The sequence below is a fragment of the Ziziphus jujuba genome, chromosome 8 (genome assembly GCF_031755915.1).
Source record: "Ziziphus jujuba cultivar Dongzao chromosome 8, ASM3175591v1".
NCBI lineage: Eukaryota > Viridiplantae > Streptophyta > Magnoliopsida > Rosales > Rhamnaceae > Ziziphus > Ziziphus jujuba.
In genome coordinates this window covers 28,340,304-28,360,421 of record NC_083386.1, presented here as the reverse complement: position 1 = coordinate 28,360,421, position 20,118 = coordinate 28,340,304, and the positions used below count along the sequence as shown (strand labels likewise).

At 35.1% G+C, this 20,118-nt stretch overlaps 3 protein-coding genes across 6 annotated transcripts; 2 read left to right on the top strand and 1 right to left on the bottom strand.

The window, feature by feature from the left end:
• Positions 1–5,279, top strand: LOC107414785 (uncharacterized). Of its 4 annotated transcripts, none has more exons than XM_016022977.4 (8): positions 1–299; positions 562–640; positions 978–1,073; positions 1,261–1,739; positions 2,406–2,600; positions 2,830–2,859; positions 3,088–4,197; positions 4,468–5,279. In XM_016022977.4, exons 4-8 carry the CDS (start codon positions 1,293–1,295, stop codon positions 5,017–5,019), a joined length of 2,334 nt encoding a protein of 777 aa, XP_015878463.2. In that variant the 5' UTR covers positions 1–299; positions 562–640; positions 978–1,073; positions 1,261–1,292; the 3' UTR covers positions 5,020–5,279. The 4 variants fall into 4 exon arrangements, with proteins under 4 accessions (XP_015878463.2, XP_015878462.2, XP_015878465.2 ...); XM_016022976.4 differs by having other exon boundaries at positions 1–428; XM_016022979.4 differs by lacking the exon at positions 978–1,073.
• Positions 5,280–10,507: 5,228 nt separating this feature from the next.
• LOC107414791 (phosphatidylinositol 4-kinase gamma 3) lies at positions 10,508–14,679 on the top strand. Its single transcript, XM_016022987.4, has 3 exons — positions 10,508–10,735; positions 11,378–13,156; positions 13,850–14,679. Exons 2-3 carry the CDS (start codon positions 11,780–11,782, stop codon positions 14,225–14,227), a joined length of 1,755 nt encoding a protein of 584 aa, XP_015878473.2. The 5' UTR covers positions 10,508–10,735; positions 11,378–11,779; the 3' UTR covers positions 14,228–14,679.
• A 1,959-nt stretch (positions 14,680–16,638) lies between these two features.
• Positions 16,639–19,796, bottom strand: LOC107414790 (probable pectinesterase/pectinesterase inhibitor 34). Its single transcript, XM_016022986.4, has 3 exons — positions 18,560–19,796; positions 18,189–18,325; positions 16,639–17,615 (listed from the first exon to the last, which is right to left on the bottom strand). The coding sequence occupies exons 1-3, from the start codon at positions 19,543–19,545 to the stop codon at positions 16,918–16,920; spliced, it is 1,821 nt and encodes a 606-aa protein (XP_015878472.2). The 5' UTR covers positions 19,546–19,796; the 3' UTR covers positions 16,639–16,917.
• Positions 19,797–20,118: the final 322 nt, after the last annotated feature.

Genomic DNA, 20,118 nt, shown 5'->3' with positions numbered 1-20,118 from the left:
TGGAACAAACTTTGATCGATTAAATTTATTTAACCCCTCAGAAATCAAAGAGTAAATAATATTTATTTGTATATTTATTGGAGAGAAGAAAGAAAATGAATGTTCATCATCCGCAGTTTCGTTGATATTCAACGCGTTTCAGGTTCTTCAGAAGTCCAGCTAACAACTAACAACTTAGTGAAAGAGAGAGAGAGAGAGATTAAAATCAAAGCTATCAACTTTGCTTATAGATCTCTTTGGATTTAAAAAAAAACTAATTCGTGCTTTGTATTAATAAAGCGATTGAGTAGTCGTAAAGGGTATAATTTCTCTTCCATATTTTCTTTATTCCTGATTCGAAAACCATTTCAAGTCACTTCCAAGGAATCCATATTTTCTCTTTTCTTCATTTGCTTTCACATGGACGATCGTTTTCATCTCTTTCTCAGGTTCTGGTTTCAATCAAAAAAAGATTTGCCTTTTTTTTTCTTTTCTTTTCCCTCTGTTTCCGAATATGTTACTTTGTAGTATGATTTAACAAAAGTGGGTTGTCTGAGTATGCTTGTTTTGGGTGTGGTGCAGTTTCGTAGCCTGTGATCGGATCCAGTGGATAAAGTCTCACGGTTTTGAGAAGGAACTGATTTGTGGGGTTTCTTAACAGGTAAATTGTTTGTTCTTGATTAATTGTGGGTTTTTAATTTTTTTTCATTTGGGGTGGGCGGTTTATTAACTGTTTTCTCGTTTGCTGTGAAAATGAATGAAAAATCTGATTTTTTTAAAAAATTATTATTATTATTTTCTTGTGGGGGCGTTATTGATTGCTGTTCCATTTAACCCTTTCTTCTTCTGGCCTGCCGTGGGAGAGAGGGAAAAAAGGGGTTATTAAGTCTCAATTAAGTAATTTTTTTTTTCATTTATTTATTTTGTGTTTCCTACAATTGGTCAGGGATTAAAATAAATTTTGTTTCTAATTGGTTTACTCTTGATGGCTGTTGCAGCTTCAATATGTTTGAGGGTCAATTGAGTGGAATTTGTGTTGATGATAATTACTCCAAATACTTTGGGGATTCAATGCTAAGGGACTTTGTGGCAAGGTCTTAAACAATATGATATTTTGCTTTTAAGAGTTTTTTACTTTTGTATTAATTATCCTACATTGCCTGAGCAGCCTAATAGTGGTGGAGATTTTTTGCATTTCAGACTTATGTACTTTGGTGTTTCTGTTGTTCAAATCACTTTTGAATTGATTGGTTTTTGTTTTTTGTCGGACGCTAAATGCAGTTGTCCAAGGAATACCAATTAGCTCATTTGTAATGCAATCATTTGATGACGACAAAAATAAGAAGAAGAAATTGAAGCTTGCGCAATCATTCAATAACGAAATGCCTGTGACCGACACCACTGTTACACAAACCTTGGACGACTGTATACTTTTCCCTGTTGAAGAGATTGTGCAATACCCATTGCCTGGATATGTTGCACCAACTTCAATCAGTTTCAGTCCGGATGATAACATTGTAACTTATCTGTTTAGTCCTGATCACACTTTGAACAGAAAGGTTTTCGCTTTCAATCTCAAATCTTCCAAGCAAGAATTGATTTTTAGTCCCCCAGATGGTGGGCTTGATGAGAGTAATATATCACCAGAAGAGAAGTTGAGGAGGGAAAGATTGAGGGAGCGTGGGTTGGGAGTGACGCGGTATGAATGGTTGAAGACAAGCTCAAAAAAGAAGGCAATCATGGTGCCATTGCCAGGAGGGGTTTGTACTCTTAGCCCTGTAGTAAATTGTTGTTTACACTGTTTTCTTAAATGCATGTAATAATTGTTGTCTGTACTGTTTCCTTTTCATGTTATACCGAGAATATCTGTTCATTCAATTGTTGCATTGTACCTTTAAGCACTGATTTCACTACCTATGATTTGGTAGCTGTCTTTGCATGCACAAAATAGAAAAGTTTGCTCAAATTCTTTTATTTTGTTGGATAAGTATATACTGTGTTTGAAATGCCTCAAAATTTCATGTACTTTCTTTAGTGGCAGCTGATTTATCATTTAGATGGTTATTTATTATGTATTCAGTTTGACCCTAGAGATTGGAGGGTTGGTTTAGGTGCATAGTCAGTAAACAGTTTTAGGCAAATTTACATAAATAGGTTGTTGATGATTATCAAGCTAATTTTGACGATGGAGCTTCTTATAGTTCGACTGGAAAGTTGGATAGAATATTTAGCAGAAGTGCAAATATTGGAACACATGATGTAGTCCTCCTCATGGCTACCTAACTTCATATGATGCTCTTTTCTTTTTGTTGTTATGCATACAAAATTGTATATCTTTATGTTCTCTATCTATCCATTACTCACTACGGACATCAACTTTAAATATTCTACTTGCTTATGATGATTTGTTCTTCTGTTATGGGCAGATCTATTTCCAGGATCTTTCCAGTTTAAAGCCAGAGCTCAAACTTCCTAGCACACCATGTTCACCAATTATTGATCCACATCTATCCCCTGATGGTACAATGCTTGCTTATGTTAGAGACTCTGAGCTGCATGTGCTCAATCTGTTATACAATGAATCAAACCAGTTAACATATGGTGCTATAGGAAACACTTTGGTAAGCTTTATGGGAAATCACATATTTCTTCGTTTGATAAGTTTTTGTTATCATTGATATTGAATGCTGTTCACAACATCAGATTTTTCGAAAAAGTAATGCATGCATTTCAATCATTCCTAAATTCATCTCAACTTCAGTTTTCAGCTTGGGTTTGGTCTGGAAAGAAAGTTAAGCTACTTCAGTTTTAGCTTCTATTTACATGACTCTGGCTTTTTATGTGTTGCAGACCCATGGCCTTGCTGAATATATAGCTCAGGTAAGAACGTCACGTAACAACCCTCCTTCCCTTCCTATATATACAAGTGATATCTTTTTGTTTGCTTCTTGGAACCACTTCATCTTTCTGAGTTTAGAATTTATAGACAAATTATCTGCTTTTGGAAGCAATAAATTGATTCCAAATACTACTGCAGAATGCCTTTATTTATTTATTTTCTGGGTGTTCAATCTCATTTTGTGATATTTGGAATAATTTATATTACAGGAGGAGATGGATAGGAAGAATGGATACTGGTGGTCACTAGACAGCAAATATATGGCATTTACGCAAGTTGATTCTTCTGAGATACCTCTTTTCAGAATTATGCACCAAGGCAAAAGTTCTGTTGGCTTGGAGGCACAAGAAGATCATGCATATCCGTTTGCAGGTGCTTCAAACGTCAAAGTTCGCCTTGGTGTAGTTTCTTCTGCTGGAGGTCCTATTACTTGGATGGATCTTGTCTGTGGTGGAACAGATCAACCGGACAATGAGGAGGAATATTTAGCCAGAGTTAATTGGATGCATGAAAACATATTAGTTGCCCAGGTTTTGAATAGGACCCATACCAAACTCAAGATCCTTAAGTTTGACATCACAACAGGCAAAAGAAAAGTTATACTGGAAGAAGAACAAGGCACATGGATTAATTTACATGACTGCTTCACACCTCTGGACAGAGGAATGAGCAAATTTTCTGGTGGATTTATATGGGCTAGTGAAAAAACAGGATTTAGGCATCTTTATCTTCATGGTGCAAAGGGGAATTGCTTAGGTCCTATCACTGAAGGAGAGTGGATGGTTGAACAAATTGCAGGTGTAAATGAAGCTGCAGGGCTTATATATTTTACTGGAACCTTAGATGGGCCCTTAGAATCTAACCTTTATTGCGCTAAGCTTTTTGTAGATGGAAACCAACCATTGCAGTCCCCAATGAGATTGACTCAGGGCCAGGGGAAACATGTGGTTGTGCTTGATCATCATATGAGGAATTTTGTTGATATCCACGATTGCCTCGGCTCCCCACCTAAGGTTTTGCTTTGCTCTTTACAAGATGGAAGCTTGATAATGCCTCTGTATGAGCAGTCATTTACAATTCCAAGATTCAAAAAGCTTCAGCTTGAGCCTCCGGAGATAGTTCAAATACAGGCTAATGATGGGAGTACGTTATATGGGGCTTTATATAAGCCTGATGAAACAAGATTTGGACCACCACCTTACAAAACATTGATCAGTGTGTATGGTGGACCAAGCGTACAGCTAGTCTGTGATTCTTGGATAAATACAGTTGACATGAGGGCACAGTATCTACGAAGCAAAGGCGTCTTAGTATGGAAGGTCAGTATTCATACCTTCATCTGTCAACCTGATTTTCTATTTCTTTTGTACTTCGATTAAAAAGCATTTAATTGAATGCATTGATGTGAGACATTGTCTCTGTTTATATTTCATTTCTTCTACTAATCACCTAACTAAGATTTAAATATTACAACTCTAATTAGGAGTGAATCCAAAGACTTTTTGAACTAAAGGAACATTATAAATCTTTTGAATCATCAATTTGCTATTTCCCAAGGATTTGTGGTTTTGATCGTTTACTGTTTACAGTTGGACAACAGAGGAACTGCTCGACGTGGACTGAAGTTTGAAGGTGCTCTAAAGTACAAGTTCGGTCGCATTGATGCTGAGGATCAACTAACTGGAGCTGAGTGGCTAATCAAACAGGGGCTGGCAGATGCAAACCGAATCGGGTTGTATGGGTGGAGTTATGGTGGATACCTTTCAGCAATGACTTTGGCCAGATTTCCTGAGGTCTTTCGCTGTGCAGTTTCTGGTGCCCCAGTTACATCATGGGATGGATATGACACATTTTACACCGAGAAGTACATGGGACTGCCATCTGAGAGTGCAGAGACCTATGAATATGGATCTGTGATGCACCATGTTCAGAAGATGAAAGGAAGGCTATTACTTGTGCATGGGATGATTGATGAAAATGTGCATTTTAGGCACACTGCAAGGCTGGTGAATGCACTTGTGGCGGCTGGAAAACCTTATGAACTATTAATATTCCCAGATGAGCGTCACATGCCTCGCCGGCACAGAGACCGGATATATATGGAAGAGAGAATATGGGACTTTATAGAAAGAAATCTTTGAAGTAAGCGTTTTGTGCATATCTTGGTTCTTCTTGTTCTTGGTGGTGGTGATAATGCCAGTTGTAGTAGAATGTAGAGCTTCTTTCATTTTCTTCCAATTGAATTTATTGAATTTTTGTTCCATTTTAGGTTTATCATTAGACATGGTGCTGTTTAAGTTTCGTTCCCAAAATCTTTGTAATAAAATGTAATAACAGAAATAATCATGTATCAAAATATAGAGCCCCATCTAATGAAAATAATCTTGTTAAATTCGCTAAATCAGTTTTCAACCAAGTATCAGATGCCTGAAAGGGATGTGAAGTAAAGTGTGGAATACTTTAAAGCTTTAATCTTTTTTTATTTTGGTTAAAAAGATTGAACCCTTTATCAAATTAAAAGATTAAAAAAAGGCCAAAACCAAAATAAAATAAATAAAAATTAGCTAAAAAAAGAGAGAGTGGAAGACAAGCTGTCAAGGGAGAGAGATTCTGAAAAATGGATTGCCTTCTTTTTATTTCTGCTTTTCTTTTTATGCGATTTGTCTTTGAATTTTTAGGGGAAGATCATCATGATTATGGTGGATTCTGGATTCATAATTGTAGTGTTTTTGTGAATTTAGTACAGTCAGTTTAGAGAGAGAAAGAAAAAAAAAAAAAAAACAATTCTTTTCCAATACTGAGTTTTTATTTTTTTAAATTTTTTGTCGTCTTCTCCAGCTTTTTTCCCTTTAAAATAATAAACTTTTTCCAAGCATGATCATGGAAGTTTAAATATTAAACGGAGCCTGCCACTTTCTCCAGACACATCGTGTGGATTGGCAGGGTTGGAACTGTTATAAAGTTTCTTAATAATCTGGTTTGTCCTTTCCTCACCGACCACTACCATTACGTAATATTCACTGTGCATGATTTGGTGAAGCTAATAATGGTGGGTTCTGGGTAAGCACATGCACATGGAGATCAGTATGTTAAGCTTATCTTTAACCTTTTTACTGGAATTTTTTTGCATATAAAGTTGAAACTTTATTGGTTATATTATAAGCAACTCGATGGCAGAGAAATGGGGCTTTCATTGCCATGAAAGCTACAAAGTTGCAGTTGCCAAGGTTATATATATAAACCCATATATATATATACATATTTTGAGCTAGGTACTGTTTATGGATATGACTTTGGGATTGTTTTACTCACCTAATATGGAATTAATCATTATTTAATTTGTATGTAATTCTATCTAGGACTAGGATAGAGAAGCTTATGGAGAATGACTGATCCAAGAAATGCCTCTGTAACTTAAAAAAGTGTTGGTAATTTTGCAACAGATGAGATCCTCCTGGGGTATGCATCCCTGGATACATTATGCAACCCCATGTTTGTCCACTGCTTAGGAGCTTCACACTTTAGTGGAATCCCATGATTTTAATTATATGGGAACCTGCAGAAAATAGCGGGTTAATTAAGGATTTTAATTAATGCTCTATATTAATGTTTATCTTATTGAACTTCTTCTTGTTCCCCCTTGTTTAGTTATATATGTAAATATATATATATATATATATATATTATATTAAATCATGGTTCAAGTGAGATGGTTAACGTTAAGATGAAACTAGTTCTTGCCTGTCAGATAATATGGTTAGGCTCGATACCTTTTGTTCGAGATTTCAGTTCATCAAAGTAGGGAAAAAAAAAAATACATATATATATATATATATATATATATATATTATTCATGAAGGTTTTAAGAAATTGCTCTTGAAATTTGCAAGAATTGAGAAGACCAAAGTTATTTGAGCTTGTATTCGAGAAATTGGCTAAAAAAGAAAGGTCCTGGTGAACTGATTGTGAAATAAACAAATCATTCTAAAGAATCCTTCGGTTAGGAATAAAGTATCATTTAATCTTGTCTCTCACAAACTTTAAAAAAATGCTTTAATCCCTAAATTTCAGCAAAGCTACATACAATAATGGTAACAATAATGATAATGGGATTTTGGCAGAAGCAGAAGCAACCATTTAAAAGAATTTAAAAAACCATTTTAGATAAAAAATAAAAAATAAAAAATTTTCTTATATATATATATATATATATATTACATCCTAAAAGTGAATTCAACCCCAAAACAAAAATCCAAAATTACAAATTTAACATATATCGATGGAACTAACAGATAACTTTATATTTTTTTTTATTTTTATTTTTTAAAAAGAAAGAAAAGATTTTGTTATGTTGTTGTTGTATTTAAATGCTATTTAATTGATTTTGGCTTGGAGATTATATTAGAATCTAAACATGGGATTCTATTATCTATATATGAAGAAAATCACATCCCGAAATTAAGATAATTCTATAATTGGTTATTATCTAATTAAAATATCATATGTAGATTTTCTCATCCCCATATCATTTTTTTTTTCTTTAAAAAGATCTACAATAGAAATGTGTCTTATAGATATCTCACATAAATAATATAGGCATTGCTCTTAAAAAAATTGTTGTGCAATAGTATAATGTTTAGATGGAAAATATTATTTATCAACGTTGATTAATGATCACAGTAAAAAAATAATAATTTAAATAACTATTGTTAACGTATTCATGGATTTTAGAATAAAAAATAATTTAATTATATATTTTAATTAAAATTTAACACATAAAATAATAACTATTATTAATAATAACAAAAATAGTAAAATGCTGTTTAGATTAAATATTAAACTGATATAATTTAAATATTACAAGAGATCTCTAGTGATATTTCAATACCAAACCCATTATAATAAAGTTTATGGATCTACATCATTTATTAATGTAAATTTAATTTTTATTTATTTTATAATTGATACAGCTTATTAAATTGACTGGGAACTATTGCTTTCTTACGCTGCATTTCCCTACCTTCCTGCAGAATTACATATATATATATATATATATATATATATATATTTTGGATTGAGACCTACTACAGCTTCAAAGCAAAATGTATCTCAATTTTTTTTTGAAAAGCCAAATATATCTCAAAATTGAAAGCAAACGGTTTCATTCAAACTGTAAAATTGAAAAGCAAAAAATCAAAAGAACTTAATTGGTAGACATAATTATATGTATACATATGGATATGGTGGTGGGCAAAAAAAATATATATATAGAAAGGTAGAAGGATCGTTGATGAAAAAAAAAAAATATTGATGTGTATATATATATATATATATATATTAGTATGTAGAAAATAAAATTTTAATAGATGAAAAAAAGTAATTGATAAAATTTGGTGTATAATTGTAATTACAGTTTAATATTATAGAAAAATAGTAATGTGATTAAATAAAATGTATACACACCAATGTTATTTTTTGGCGTATACTATTAGAAAGATAATGTTAAGGTTTAATATTGACATTAACATTCACTTAATGGAGAGTTCATATCAATATCATATTTTAAAAATACTAATGGCACAAAATAGTATTTGTCATTGATAATGCTTTAAAATGAAGGTGTATTTTTAAAGATAACGTTAGACATTATAAAGGTCTTATAAAAAATTAAAATTTTCTAAAAAAAATAAAATATATGAATGATTAATATTTATGAAATATATAATTAATTAATAATTATAAATAATTGTTGAGCATATCAAAAATAATTTTAAAATTTAAATTTATATTTATGCCATATTAACAAATGTTCATAGATGCTATAATATTTTTTTAGAAATTTTTTTTTTCATTCTATTTTACCCAATTTAATTAGTTTTGTTTCGGTTCTTAACAAACAAATTCGCAAGTAAATTACAGATCATCAGTCGAATTAAGTGCTGCCACATACGTAGTAAAAATGGACCCCACTCGGCATCTCATAACTAATCAATTACTAAATATATTCATGCGTAAGTAAAATGAATTGATGATGTGGCAACGACTCATTGGTTCAATCGATGTGGAAGCTCTGTTTAAGGGCCAAGTTCAAAACATGGCTTGGACGACACTTTCCGTTATCTTTAACGCTGTTAGTTCCCCGTCTGATATATATATATATATATATATGCGGAGCAACGTCCTTTCACGTATGTTTTTAATTTACTTTTACAACCCTATTCTGCAAATATCCTTCTGCCTTCCAAATTACGAGAATAACTTTGTCTGTGCGTGAAAACTTTTCTAGAAACGTGTAAATCAATATAATAATGGTTACATTGATTTTTTAAATCATCAAGTATAATCTTTTTTTTTCCAATCCATTAAACAAAGTTTATATCATAAAGTTTTTTTTTTTAATTTTTTTATTTTTATCTTGTACCCGAATATTTTTATTACATATTTTATGTCAATGATAATCTAGTAACATGCTTTAAAAAATAGCTTAAATTTTTTCTTTCTTTCTTTCTTTTATGCAATTGCAATAAAAAAAAAAAAAACATACAAGTAACATTTTCATTAAATAACATATTAATCTACTTTTTGTGTTCGACTCAAATATGAACCTTACTACCAGAGAAAAATAAAACGCCTTCATAGAAAATGCCAAATTGCAGTACAATAAATTCCCTTTTGTTATTCGAGTTTAAGGAGAATTTTATTGCATGCTGATTCATGGATTATTTTAAGAGATTATTAAATTTAAAATTTCATTAATTTAATTAGAGATAACAATTTACCTCATTAGGCTCACACTAACCCACCCTTAATAGAGTGGGATTCCCCGTTTAAACAATGTGCAGGGCAAAAGGGCTTGCCCCAGGGTCAAGACTGAGATAGGGGATTATTATCCTTGCCCCCAATGTCCCATTTATATTATTATATTTATTTATTTTATATTTAAATATGTAGATTTAAATTTATTTTTTTTTACATTTTTTAAATTAAATATCTATATATATATTTACATATTTATAACACAATATATTATATTATATAAGTATCATATTTATATAATATGTTAATTTAAATATGCATATTTCAATACATATTTTATATTAAAATAAAAATAAAAATAGTCTTTTGAAAATATTTTTTAATTTAGATAGGAAAGGGGAATGCTCGCCCAACATTATTTTCCCCACATGGCTTCAAAAGAAGTGGAGAAATGGAAAGGAGACGGGTTTATATTTTAAGGAGAGTGGGAGTGGGGTATGGTGGAGTTCTTTCCAGCTTTATCTTGCTCGATTGCCATTTTTTAAATTTAATATGATAATGATTATATGCATAATGAATTTTATTTTCATTATTCATTAGTATATGAATAATTAATCTGGGTGTGCGGAGAAAAATAAACTTGTGGGGTTGGAATAAATTTTTTTATTTTTAGGATGTGGTGAATAATAAGTTCAAGAACTCACATAATATTTTCAGAACAGAAAAAATTTACGTATTCAAATTTCGTATTTCCAAAACTAACCCCACTAACGGAACATAACGACAGTTTATAAAACTAACGCTGTTAAATAACAGCTCTAAACTTCCTTTCCAAGTCATTGGTCCAACGCTATAAATACCCCATCCAAAATGTCAACACTCTGTTCCAAGTCTTCCTGCCCCACTTTCTCTCTCTAGCTCTGCATTTTTCTCGAGAAAAAAGAAAGCGAGCGAGAAAATTTCGGTTACTCGGGAAAGAATTGGGAAGAAAATCAAGGGTTCTATATCAGCTCCAACGATGGAGATGACAACTGAGATTTTAAGTTTCTCATTCTCATCGCCATTTACCTGAATTTCTTCTCCTATTCCTGTTTTTTTCAGGTAAAAATTTCCTTTCTCTAATTATTATTTTCTTTTTTCTTTTCTTGTTTTCATTTTTTTTTTTTTTTTTGCTTCTTATGTTTGTTAGTGGATGCTTTTTTGTATAATCTTTCTGGATTCTGATAAATGCGAGATAGAAAAAAAAAATAAATGGAATTAATAGGAGATTTGAATTAAGTTATTATTATTAATTGTTGGCGACAATTTGAATTTATTCTTTTTCTTTATAAAAAAAAAAGTACGAAAAAGAAAGATATTTCAAACGATTCGTTAACATTCTCTGCTAAATTATTCTGAAAAGAATATCATGATGGAAAAGAAGAAATTCAGTTGAGCTATGTGTAGAACAGAGTTTTAGTTGCATTGCTTTTTTATTTTTTATTTTTTTTATTATTGCTCTTAAAATTAAAACAGTGCATTTTTTTTTTTTGAAATTTAAACAATGGCGGAATGACAACTAAAGATATTATCTTGGTATTTTCTTTCATTTGCTTTGCTGGAGCAAATTTAGAATTTTATGTCTCTAGGTGTTTATAGAGACTCAGTAATTTATTTATTTATTTTTTTATTTAAAAAAAAAACTGTTGGCAGTAATTTTTTTAAAAAAATATTTGATGGCGGAATTATTGTGCTTTTTTGTAGGTTCTCTGTGTTCCAGCTTACAGAGAAGGTTTTCTATTTCAACATTTGAATAGTGACTCGAACCAGATTCTTTGCGCCACTGGAAGTCTGGAAAGACTTTATAGATCAAAAGAGTCTGACAAAATCCCCAGTTAGGAATACAACAGCTTTGGTTGTCCAGTATTTGTTTTCTTGAAGAACTTTGAATTTGTTCGAAGTTCAAATTTTTGTTAGTTTTAGACTTGCGGAGAGAGGCTTTAGTTCTTGGATACCTTTCTTACGAGTTTTGAGTATCGTAATCAGTTGTATCTCGTTTACGTAAGTTTTCCAGAATGGAGACTCTGATTCTTGAAGTATTCTAGGGGGATTTAAATCTTGTAGATTGATTTTAGTCACTGGGGGTATATATTTAGAGGATAAACAATGTCGATTGCCAGTGTTGCACTTAGTCCAGGATATGAAGAATCTTTGGATTTTCCTGGTAATTTTACCAGTCAATATGGTCCGCCTAATGGTGATTCAATCTTGATTTACCTTAGTGTTGCTGGTTCTGTGATTCCCATGAGAGTTATGGAGTCTGATTCCATTGCTTCTGTGAAGCTGAAAATCCAGGCTTCTAGAGGGTTTTTTGTGAAGAAACAGAAACTGGTATATGATGGAAGAGAACTGGCTCGGAACAATTCTTGTTTCCGTGACTATGGGGTCACCGATGGGAATTTGTTGCATTTGGTACTAAGGCTTTCAGATCTCCAAGCTATTACTGTTAGGACTGTATGTGGGAAGGAGTTTGAGTTCCATGTTGAAAGGAGAAGAAATGTGGGTTATGTGAAGCAGCAGATTGCTGAGAAAGGGAAAGGGTTTGTTGATCTCAAAGATCAAGAGCTGGTATTTGATGGTGAGGAGCTTGAAGATCAGAAACTTATTAATGATATCTGCAAGAGAAACGATGCTGTTATCCACTTGTTGGTTAGAAAATCTGCAAAAGTAAGGGCTAAGCCTATTGAAAAGGATTTTGAAGTGTTAATTGAGGCATCGAATTTATCTAAGAACAGGACTGGCTTAGTTAGAAAATGCCAGCAGAGCTCAGAATTTGTGGGTTGCCGGGTTGTAGAGAAGGAGCCGGTGCAAAAAGATTTCCTTTTGGAACCTCTAATTGTAAATACTAGGGTCAAACTTTCATCACTAACTAAACAGCTTATTAACTCTACTTATGATGGTCTAGACAGAGGCCATGAGCCAGTTCGATCTTCGGATGGATCAGGAGGAGCTTATTTCATGCAAGATTCTTCTGGTCTGAAGTATGTTTCAGTTTTCAAGCCAATTGATGAAGAACCAATGGCTGTGAATAATCCTCAAGGGTTACCCTTGTCACTGGATGGTGAAGGCCTGAAGAAAGGAACTAGGGTAGGAGAAGGTGCATTGAGGGAAGTTGCAGCCTACATTTTAGATCATCCTAGGAGTGGACCTCACTCATTAGATAATAAGGAGAAGGGCTTTGCTGGGGTTCCCCCCACAGTTATGGTTAAGTGCTTGCACCGCAGGTTCAATCATCCAGAAGGTTTTGAGTATTCTACCAAGAATGTTAAGCTTGGGTCACTGCAGATGTTCATGAAGAACAACGGAAGTTGTGAGGATATGGGCCCTCGTGCTTTCCCAGTTGAGGAGGTACACAAGATTTCTGTGTTAGACATAAGGTTGGCAAATGCAGATAGGCATGCTGGGAACATTTTGGTTCACAGAGACATCGAAGGTCGGATTACGCTTATTCCAATTGATCATGGCTATTGCTTGCCAGAGAATGTAAGTCTTTAACCTTTTCTTTAATCAGTGCTCAATTAATTTACTGCTATACTTTGGTCCCTCTGTTATTTAGTTAAAGGATTTCCATTACCTGTAGTATTTGTTTCTATATTTTTGTATTTCCATTTTCATGTTGAAATGGTACCCTGTGCAAGTGTTATTTCTTTCCTTTTCTCAGATGCTACAGATTGACTGTCGGACATTGTTGATGTATGTGGTGGAATATAGTATCTGTAATGTGCAGTCATTATAATATGCATTTCTGTTGGACATTAGCAGTATACATGGACTATACTCAAGTTACAAAATGATAGGCATGCATATAGATTGATGTGCTTGTTGAATTTTTGAGCCATTGCCAGTTTGTTTCACTTACTAGGTAATAGGACATACTGCATGGGAAAAGCGATGCAAGTATATAAATTAATTTTAAAGGTGTGTTATGGCTCATGATTCCTACTGCACTTTTGCTTTTATAGCTTTTTCGAAGGCTTCATTGTGAATGTACCGAATTGTTTCTCTGATGATTTAAAATCATTCCTAAAGATGGGGCAACCTATTGCTTTTGACCTGCAGTGCTTTTTCCCTTTATATTGATGAACTAGAATAAAAATGATTGGCAAACAATTCCTGTTGATAGAATTTTCAGTTTGGTATTGATGTCCTTCCTCTCATTCTTATTTCTAATTGCAGTTTGAAGACTGCACATTTGAATGGCTATACTGGCCACAAGCTCACCAACCTTACTCCCCTGACACTGTTGAATACATCAAATCTCTGGATGCTGAACGGGATATTGAACTCTTGAAGTTTCATGGGTGGGATTTACCACCTCAGTGTGCCCGAAACCTTCGCATTTCCACCATGCTGCTGAAGAAAGGTGTAGAGAGAGCACTCACTCCCTTTGCCATTGGAAGCATCATGTGCAGGGAAACGGTGAAGAAGGAAGCTGTTATTGAGCAGATCATTGAAGAAGCACAAGAGGCTGAGCTCCCAGGGATAAGCGAAGCAGCATTTCTCCAGACTCTGTCATCCATCATGGATCGACGCCTCGATGAACTATTCCCTTAGAGAACAATGTAGTGAATAAGTAGGCTTATCATATATGTGTGCATGTCACTGCACATGATGTATGGACAACGCCTCTCCATCCATGTTTTTTTAATGGGACTGCAGGTTGTTGGTTAGCATTTGGAACTTGTCCGAATCACCCTTCATTTGTGCATGTCACTGCGCATCTCCATCCATGTTTTTAATGGGACTGCGGGTTGTTGGTTGGCATTTGGAACTTGCTGAATCACCTTCATATTGTTCATTTTGTTCATACATAGTAAGACTTAGACCGCTCCTTTTCTCCTTATCTCTCTTCTTTTGACCACTTGGAAACATACATAAACAGTTTCCATAAGAAAATTTCACCGATGGATGTATATTTTTGTCTTTTTGTTTCTTGTTTACTCAAGAATACAGGAAAAGAAGAACACTGGTATTACATTTTTCGTGAAACAAATCTATTTGAACTACGATGTTTAGTGGCAATTATATATATATGAACTTAACAAGTTTGGCATGTTAATCATTGAGGCAAGAAGGGTGTGATTTACATAATATGATGACGTATGTTAATGGACTAGCACTGATTCTTTTTTAATGATAATTATTCTTTATGGATTTAGTGCAGGTTATGATTTTAAAATGGGATAGCATTTATCATCCTATCCAATACGGTGTCTTTTAACATTTTAAAACTTATCAAGATTCGTCTCGCAAAAAGATTCTTTGAGTTGGGCCAAATTATACGTCACAAAAAGAAGTAAGATTCGTCTCGCAAAAAGATTCTTTGAGTTGGGCCAAATTATACGTCACAAAAAGAAGTATACTATGTTGTTGAGACTTCCTTTTTTTACTTTTTCGGCTAACTGAGAGACTTCTACTTTAATTTTAGTTTTCTTTATCCTATATTGTTTTATTTTGCTCTAAAGAGTGCATTACAGGTCATCTTCTTAGGAGGGTACAATGTAGTGAAGACGTAGTTGTAGGAGGTGGTCCTAGTTTTCCCGTACTCTAATCATGCACAATCCTGCTGAACAAAAAATGGTCAATTTCTTGCTTCCAAATCAAACAAGGCGGCCTGTTCTTTTAGCCACTCATTTCTTTGTACCAAATTATGACTGTTTCCAGGGTTTTTAGTTATCTTCATAAAAGCATTTTGCACGATTGACAGCAACAACAATAACAAAAGCACCTAGACCTAATTTTCTCCACAACTAATTTAACATAAATTCTTTGTTCTCGGATACTTTATATTTCTACACCTTTTTATACGTAACATCTTCAAAGTGCAAAATGATGATGTGATAAAATACAGAAAAAATAATTGTGGGAAATGGTATATAAAGAACAAAAAGAAACAAAGTTTTCAATGTATAAATACAGAAAAATCAATATTTCTGAGGGAACATTCTGAAGGGACTAGGCATGTGAGAAAATTGGTGTTTGAAAGCACAGAAAAGGGAAAAAGATAAGGGACGAGAATTCAAAAAGCAAGTTGTATGGATAACAAAATCCCCACCATAGCTGGCTATGCCTTCTCAGGAAGCTCAGGCTGGCAATTTTTCTTGGCTTTTTAACATGTAGAGGAGGGCCATTTCTCAATCACGTTCTTTGGCTCAAAAAGACATGCTAACAAAAAAATTAAACTTTGCTCCATAAAGTTCAAAATTTTGCTGACTTTAATGCATGTTGTCTATTCCGACAGATGGGATTTAAAGGTAGGTTTGCCATCGTGGCAAATTTTTTTGGCCACCCCCCAGTTAATAGTTTCAATGTTTTTTGGTCCTTTTCTCTGGTTGGTTGAGATAGTGTTACCAGATGTATGAATATCATTCGATAGCGACTAAAAATATATTTTTTTTTACTGACATAAATTTTGGACAGTTGGATGAAAGTTCACTCCCTGACTCCCAAAGTACACTTTCAAATTATGATGTAGTATTTTCTGAAAACACTTCAAATGATAAATCTTTAGTGGGAATGAATGTGTTTATTATCTAACGCATTCTTACCTACACTGCAATAATTGTAATGGAAAAATTTAGGGGAGTGCTGCAATATTCTTCTATCTGCTCCTAACTATCAATGGCAAGGGACAAAAAAAAAAGAAAAGGAAATTAAAAGTGGACCCCAGTAGATGGTGGTAGTGACCGGTCAACTATTGGGTTGGCCAATCCCACAATACAATTAACTCGTGGCCCATGAAATTGTGGCCCAAAATAAACTGTTTTACATCCTTTTGTTCACTAACCTATTATGTGGCCCACACATCAATTTTGTTTTTTGGTTTCCTCCACAACCGCCACCGACACCATAAATGCCATTGAATCTAATCCACAACAGTTGAAAGCGAGCACCACCACGAGAAATCCAATAGTGACCAAAGAGTGGAAGATTAAAATATAAAAAGAACAAAAATAAAGAAGAAGGAAATAAAATATATAAAAATGCCATTACTATCCACAAAATATATCACCATCAATGGTCTCATGCACATTGTCTTTTACATTTTTAATCAACTTATTCGATAAAATTACTATAATTCTTCAACTCTATATTAATAACATCGTTGAGTTGAAAAAAAAAAAAAAAAAAAAACAATTCTGCATATTTAAACTATATAATTCATACAATGATACAAGTAAGAAGAAATTATGAGTTTGGACTGACGACATAATAATTTGCCTATAATTCATGTGTAAATAAAATTAATCCGAAAGTCCAGCCAAGAATGCAACCCCTGTAGATGGCAACCAAGATGAACCATATATAAATTGTGCCACCGTAAACTTGCTAGCCTCCACCGTCGACGTTATGACCCGATACCCGGGCCATTTTACCCGTTGACCCACTGCCCCACCCGGCCCAGAATTCATGTATTCACCGTAGTATAATGTATCTAGTGCGAACGCAGCATTCCACTCCAGCCATCCACGTGGATGAATGTGATCACCCATGTAGGATAACATGTACACGGTCCTAGAGTACAACTTCCATGGACGACCCAGATACGTCGAGAAACTACCTTTGGACGCCTCGAGATCCGATGTGGCAAGGATCCTACAAGCGTGGATCGAAATGCCCGTGTTTTGGTTCGGGTCTTTTCGGTTTTGGGCCGTGATGGTGTTCTTCTGCATGGCCATGGGCTTTCGGGCGAACATACTGCAGTTCTGGAACACAACGGCGGCGTTTCCGAAAATGAAGTCGACAGTTCCGTAAACGTCGCACTCGCGGAAGAACTGGCGATTGGAGTGCACGTACAATGTGTCTTGGTATCCTATGACATTGCAGCGATACACCACGGCGTGGTCAGCGCCGACCCGAAGAGCCACGGCTTGGTGTTTAGCAGGCCCGGCCCAGTTCTCGAACGTCATGTCCCGTGCTATGAATCCCGCTCCAGTAGCAGCTGTACAATTAAACAAAAAAACAATGGATAAAAATTAAAAAATCAGTAAATAGTAATAAAAACCCGTGACACAGCCATAAATAATGTGATTAATTCGTAGTTTGAGTACAAAAGCTACTACTTCTACTTTGATAAGATATGTTGCACTGTTTTTTCTTCTTGACGTAAGCTAAATTTCCACAAAATTCCAAACAATCACTAACTTCCAGGTTCGAATAGAAATAAAATACAAAAATTTATAAAATATATATATTTATATATATATTTATTCTCTGTTAAAAAATATATATACATATATATAGTGAATTAAGTGAAAGTAGGAGTGGATGAGGTCGGGTATAAATCATAAAGGAGGAATCTAAGTTTGATGACAGGCCACGTGCGAGTTATACATCTTGCATGCTGATGAGTGATTGTTGATGAGTGGGGACCCACTAGGGCGATTACCTTTCTCTCTCTCTCTCTCTCTCTCTCTCTTTTTTTTGGAGGAAATTATTAATTATATATGAAAACAAAAAAATTATGAAATAAAGAAGGTAAGGAAAGAAATAAAAAAAGGAGGGGAATTTTTACCAAAGGAAGCGGTGTGGAATGTCGTCAATTTATCTTTAACGCTTTTACCACCTGAAATTATGGTTTTGCCCTTGCCATCACCAATAAACATCAAATTTGTTTTTTTTCTTCCAACCTTCAAATTATCTTCTTCGTACCTGCATTTTAGAAATTGTCATTCATTCGCATGATGCTTACTCTGTCATTACTATGCCCATGGTCAATGAACCAATCACCCCAAATAACCAAATTACACTTTTTATTTAATTTTTCTTTTTTTCTATATATATATTTTTTTTGTTCTCGTTTTTTAAACGTAATTTTCCAACTGAATAATAAATAAAAAGTTAAGAGAAAAGCACGAAGTAGCTTTTTGAGTAATACGGATTTACCTTCCTGCCCTCACGTAGATGATCGTCCTCCGATTACTGGACTGAGGAGCTTTCTTGATTGCCTCGGCAATCGTCTTAACCGTTCCGTTTCCGTCTTTGGAAACCACTATGTCCGCCTGAATTTCCGACACCGGCAGAGCCAGCAACTTCCTGTCCTTCCTACCCAACCACCTCGGAAAATCCCCCGCCGCATTCTCCGGCGAAATGTCGGAATCCTCCTCCAGCAGTCTCCTCCTATTCTGTATCGGAACCCCGGAGAAATCGTCGCTATCGCTAGCCGCGAAAATCGCCAAGCAATTGCTCACCAGCTCCGACAAGTCCTTCAACCTCTCCCCCATCTGATCCTTCACATTCCCGCTCAGGTCGGAGAACCCCTCAGTACAGGTGTCCTGATTAGTGAGAGCGGCGCTGAGCCAGGTCATCACGTCCTGTACGGAGCCACCGGATAGCTGCCTGTTGGTGGCGCCGTCGGAGGGGACGACTGAGGTGAGGGATCGGGAGAGGGCTTCGATGGAGTCTTCGAGGAGCTCGACGCAGTCGTCGTAGGCGGAGCGCACGTGGGGGTCCATCTGGAGGTAGGAGATCCCGGAGGAGAGATAGAGGGCCTTGGAGATGTGCTGGAGGGTCATATTGAAGGAGATGTGGACGAGGTCTTGTTCGGACGCGTTGAGAGAGCCAGGGAAGTCGAGGAGCGAGTTCACACACAGGCTCTCGTACCGGGTCTTGCTGCAGGCCCGGGAGATAGCCTGAGTGGGCTTGCGGTGGAGAACGGAGCCAGGGGAACCCGAGGCTTTGGTTCGGACTCCGATGAAGAGCACGGCAGAGATTGCGGAGGCGGCGATTAGAGCAATGGCGAGGACGGAGAGGAAGATGATCTTCTTGCGGTTGCGGACTGGACGAGTGTAGGAAGTTCCTACCTCGGGTTGGGTCAATTGACTCGATGAAGAACCTCCCGGGTCGGATGGTCCGAGTTTGCCGTATCCCATTTTCTCTTCTACGATATTACTTTCTCTGTTTGGAAGTAAAAACTGGAAGAGCAAAGAATGGGGGAAGTGATGAGAATGTTGTGTGTATATATATACAGAAAGAGAGAGAAGGAATGTATATATGTTTAGATAGGAGCTTTCTCTCTGTGTGCATATATGTACGATGGTCGTGTCAAAGTGTAGAGAAGAGAGAGAGAGCGAGAGAGCGAGAGAGCGAGAGAGGAAAATTGGTTGGTGTGAGGTCTATGTCGAAGGCATTAGCTGGCTGCTACTTCAGCAATGCCCACTGGGTCACAAAGAAGAGAGAGAGAGTCTGTGGGAGTGTAATGTTTCTTTCTTTCTTTTGCATCGCACTTGTTTTATTTGTTTTTGTTTTATTTATTTATTTTTTAATAATTAATAATTACACGTTAAATATTTATACTTGGTTTTTAAAGTACTGAGAAGAGGAAGAAGTGGTAGGAATTAGGAAAGATCTTTACATGACACAAGAATTTTTAGTAAAAAGTGAAGGTGAGTGGTTTGATTGGTTCTCTTAGCTCTTAAGCTATTGTGTGTGTGTTGGTTGATCTT

Bases quoted from the DNA above. Each gene is read 5' to 3' on its own strand.
- LOC107414785 (XM_016022979.4), top strand. From the start codon at position 1,293: ATGCAATCATTTGATGACGACAAAAATAAGAAGAAGAAATTGAAGCTT. The intron at 2,860-3,087 runs GTAAGAACGTCA...TTTATATTACAG, and splicing joins TTGCTGAATATATAGCTCAG to GAGGAGATGGATAGGAAGAA. The intron at 4,198-4,467 runs GTCAGTATTCAT...TACTGTTTACAG, and splicing joins AAGGCGTCTTAGTATGGAAG to TTGGACAACAGAGGAACTGC.
- LOC107414791 (XM_016022987.4), top strand. From the start codon at position 11,780: ATGTCGATTGCCAGTGTTGCACTTAGTCCAGGATATGAAGAATCTTTG. The intron at 13,157-13,849 runs GTAAGTCTTTAA...TTCTAATTGCAG, and splicing joins GCTATTGCTTGCCAGAGAAT to TTTGAAGACTGCACATTTGA.
- LOC107414790 (XM_016022986.4), bottom strand. From the start codon at position 19,545: ATGGGATACGGCAAACTCGGACCATCCGACCCGGGAGGTTCTTCATCG. The intron at 18,326-18,559 runs GTAAATCCGTAT...TCTAAAATGCAG, and splicing joins ATCTACGTGAGGGCAGGAAG to GTACGAAGAAGATAATTTGA. The intron at 17,616-18,188 runs GTAAAAATTCCC...TTAATTGTACAG, and splicing joins ATTCCACACCGCTTCCTTTG to CTGCTACTGGAGCGGGATTC.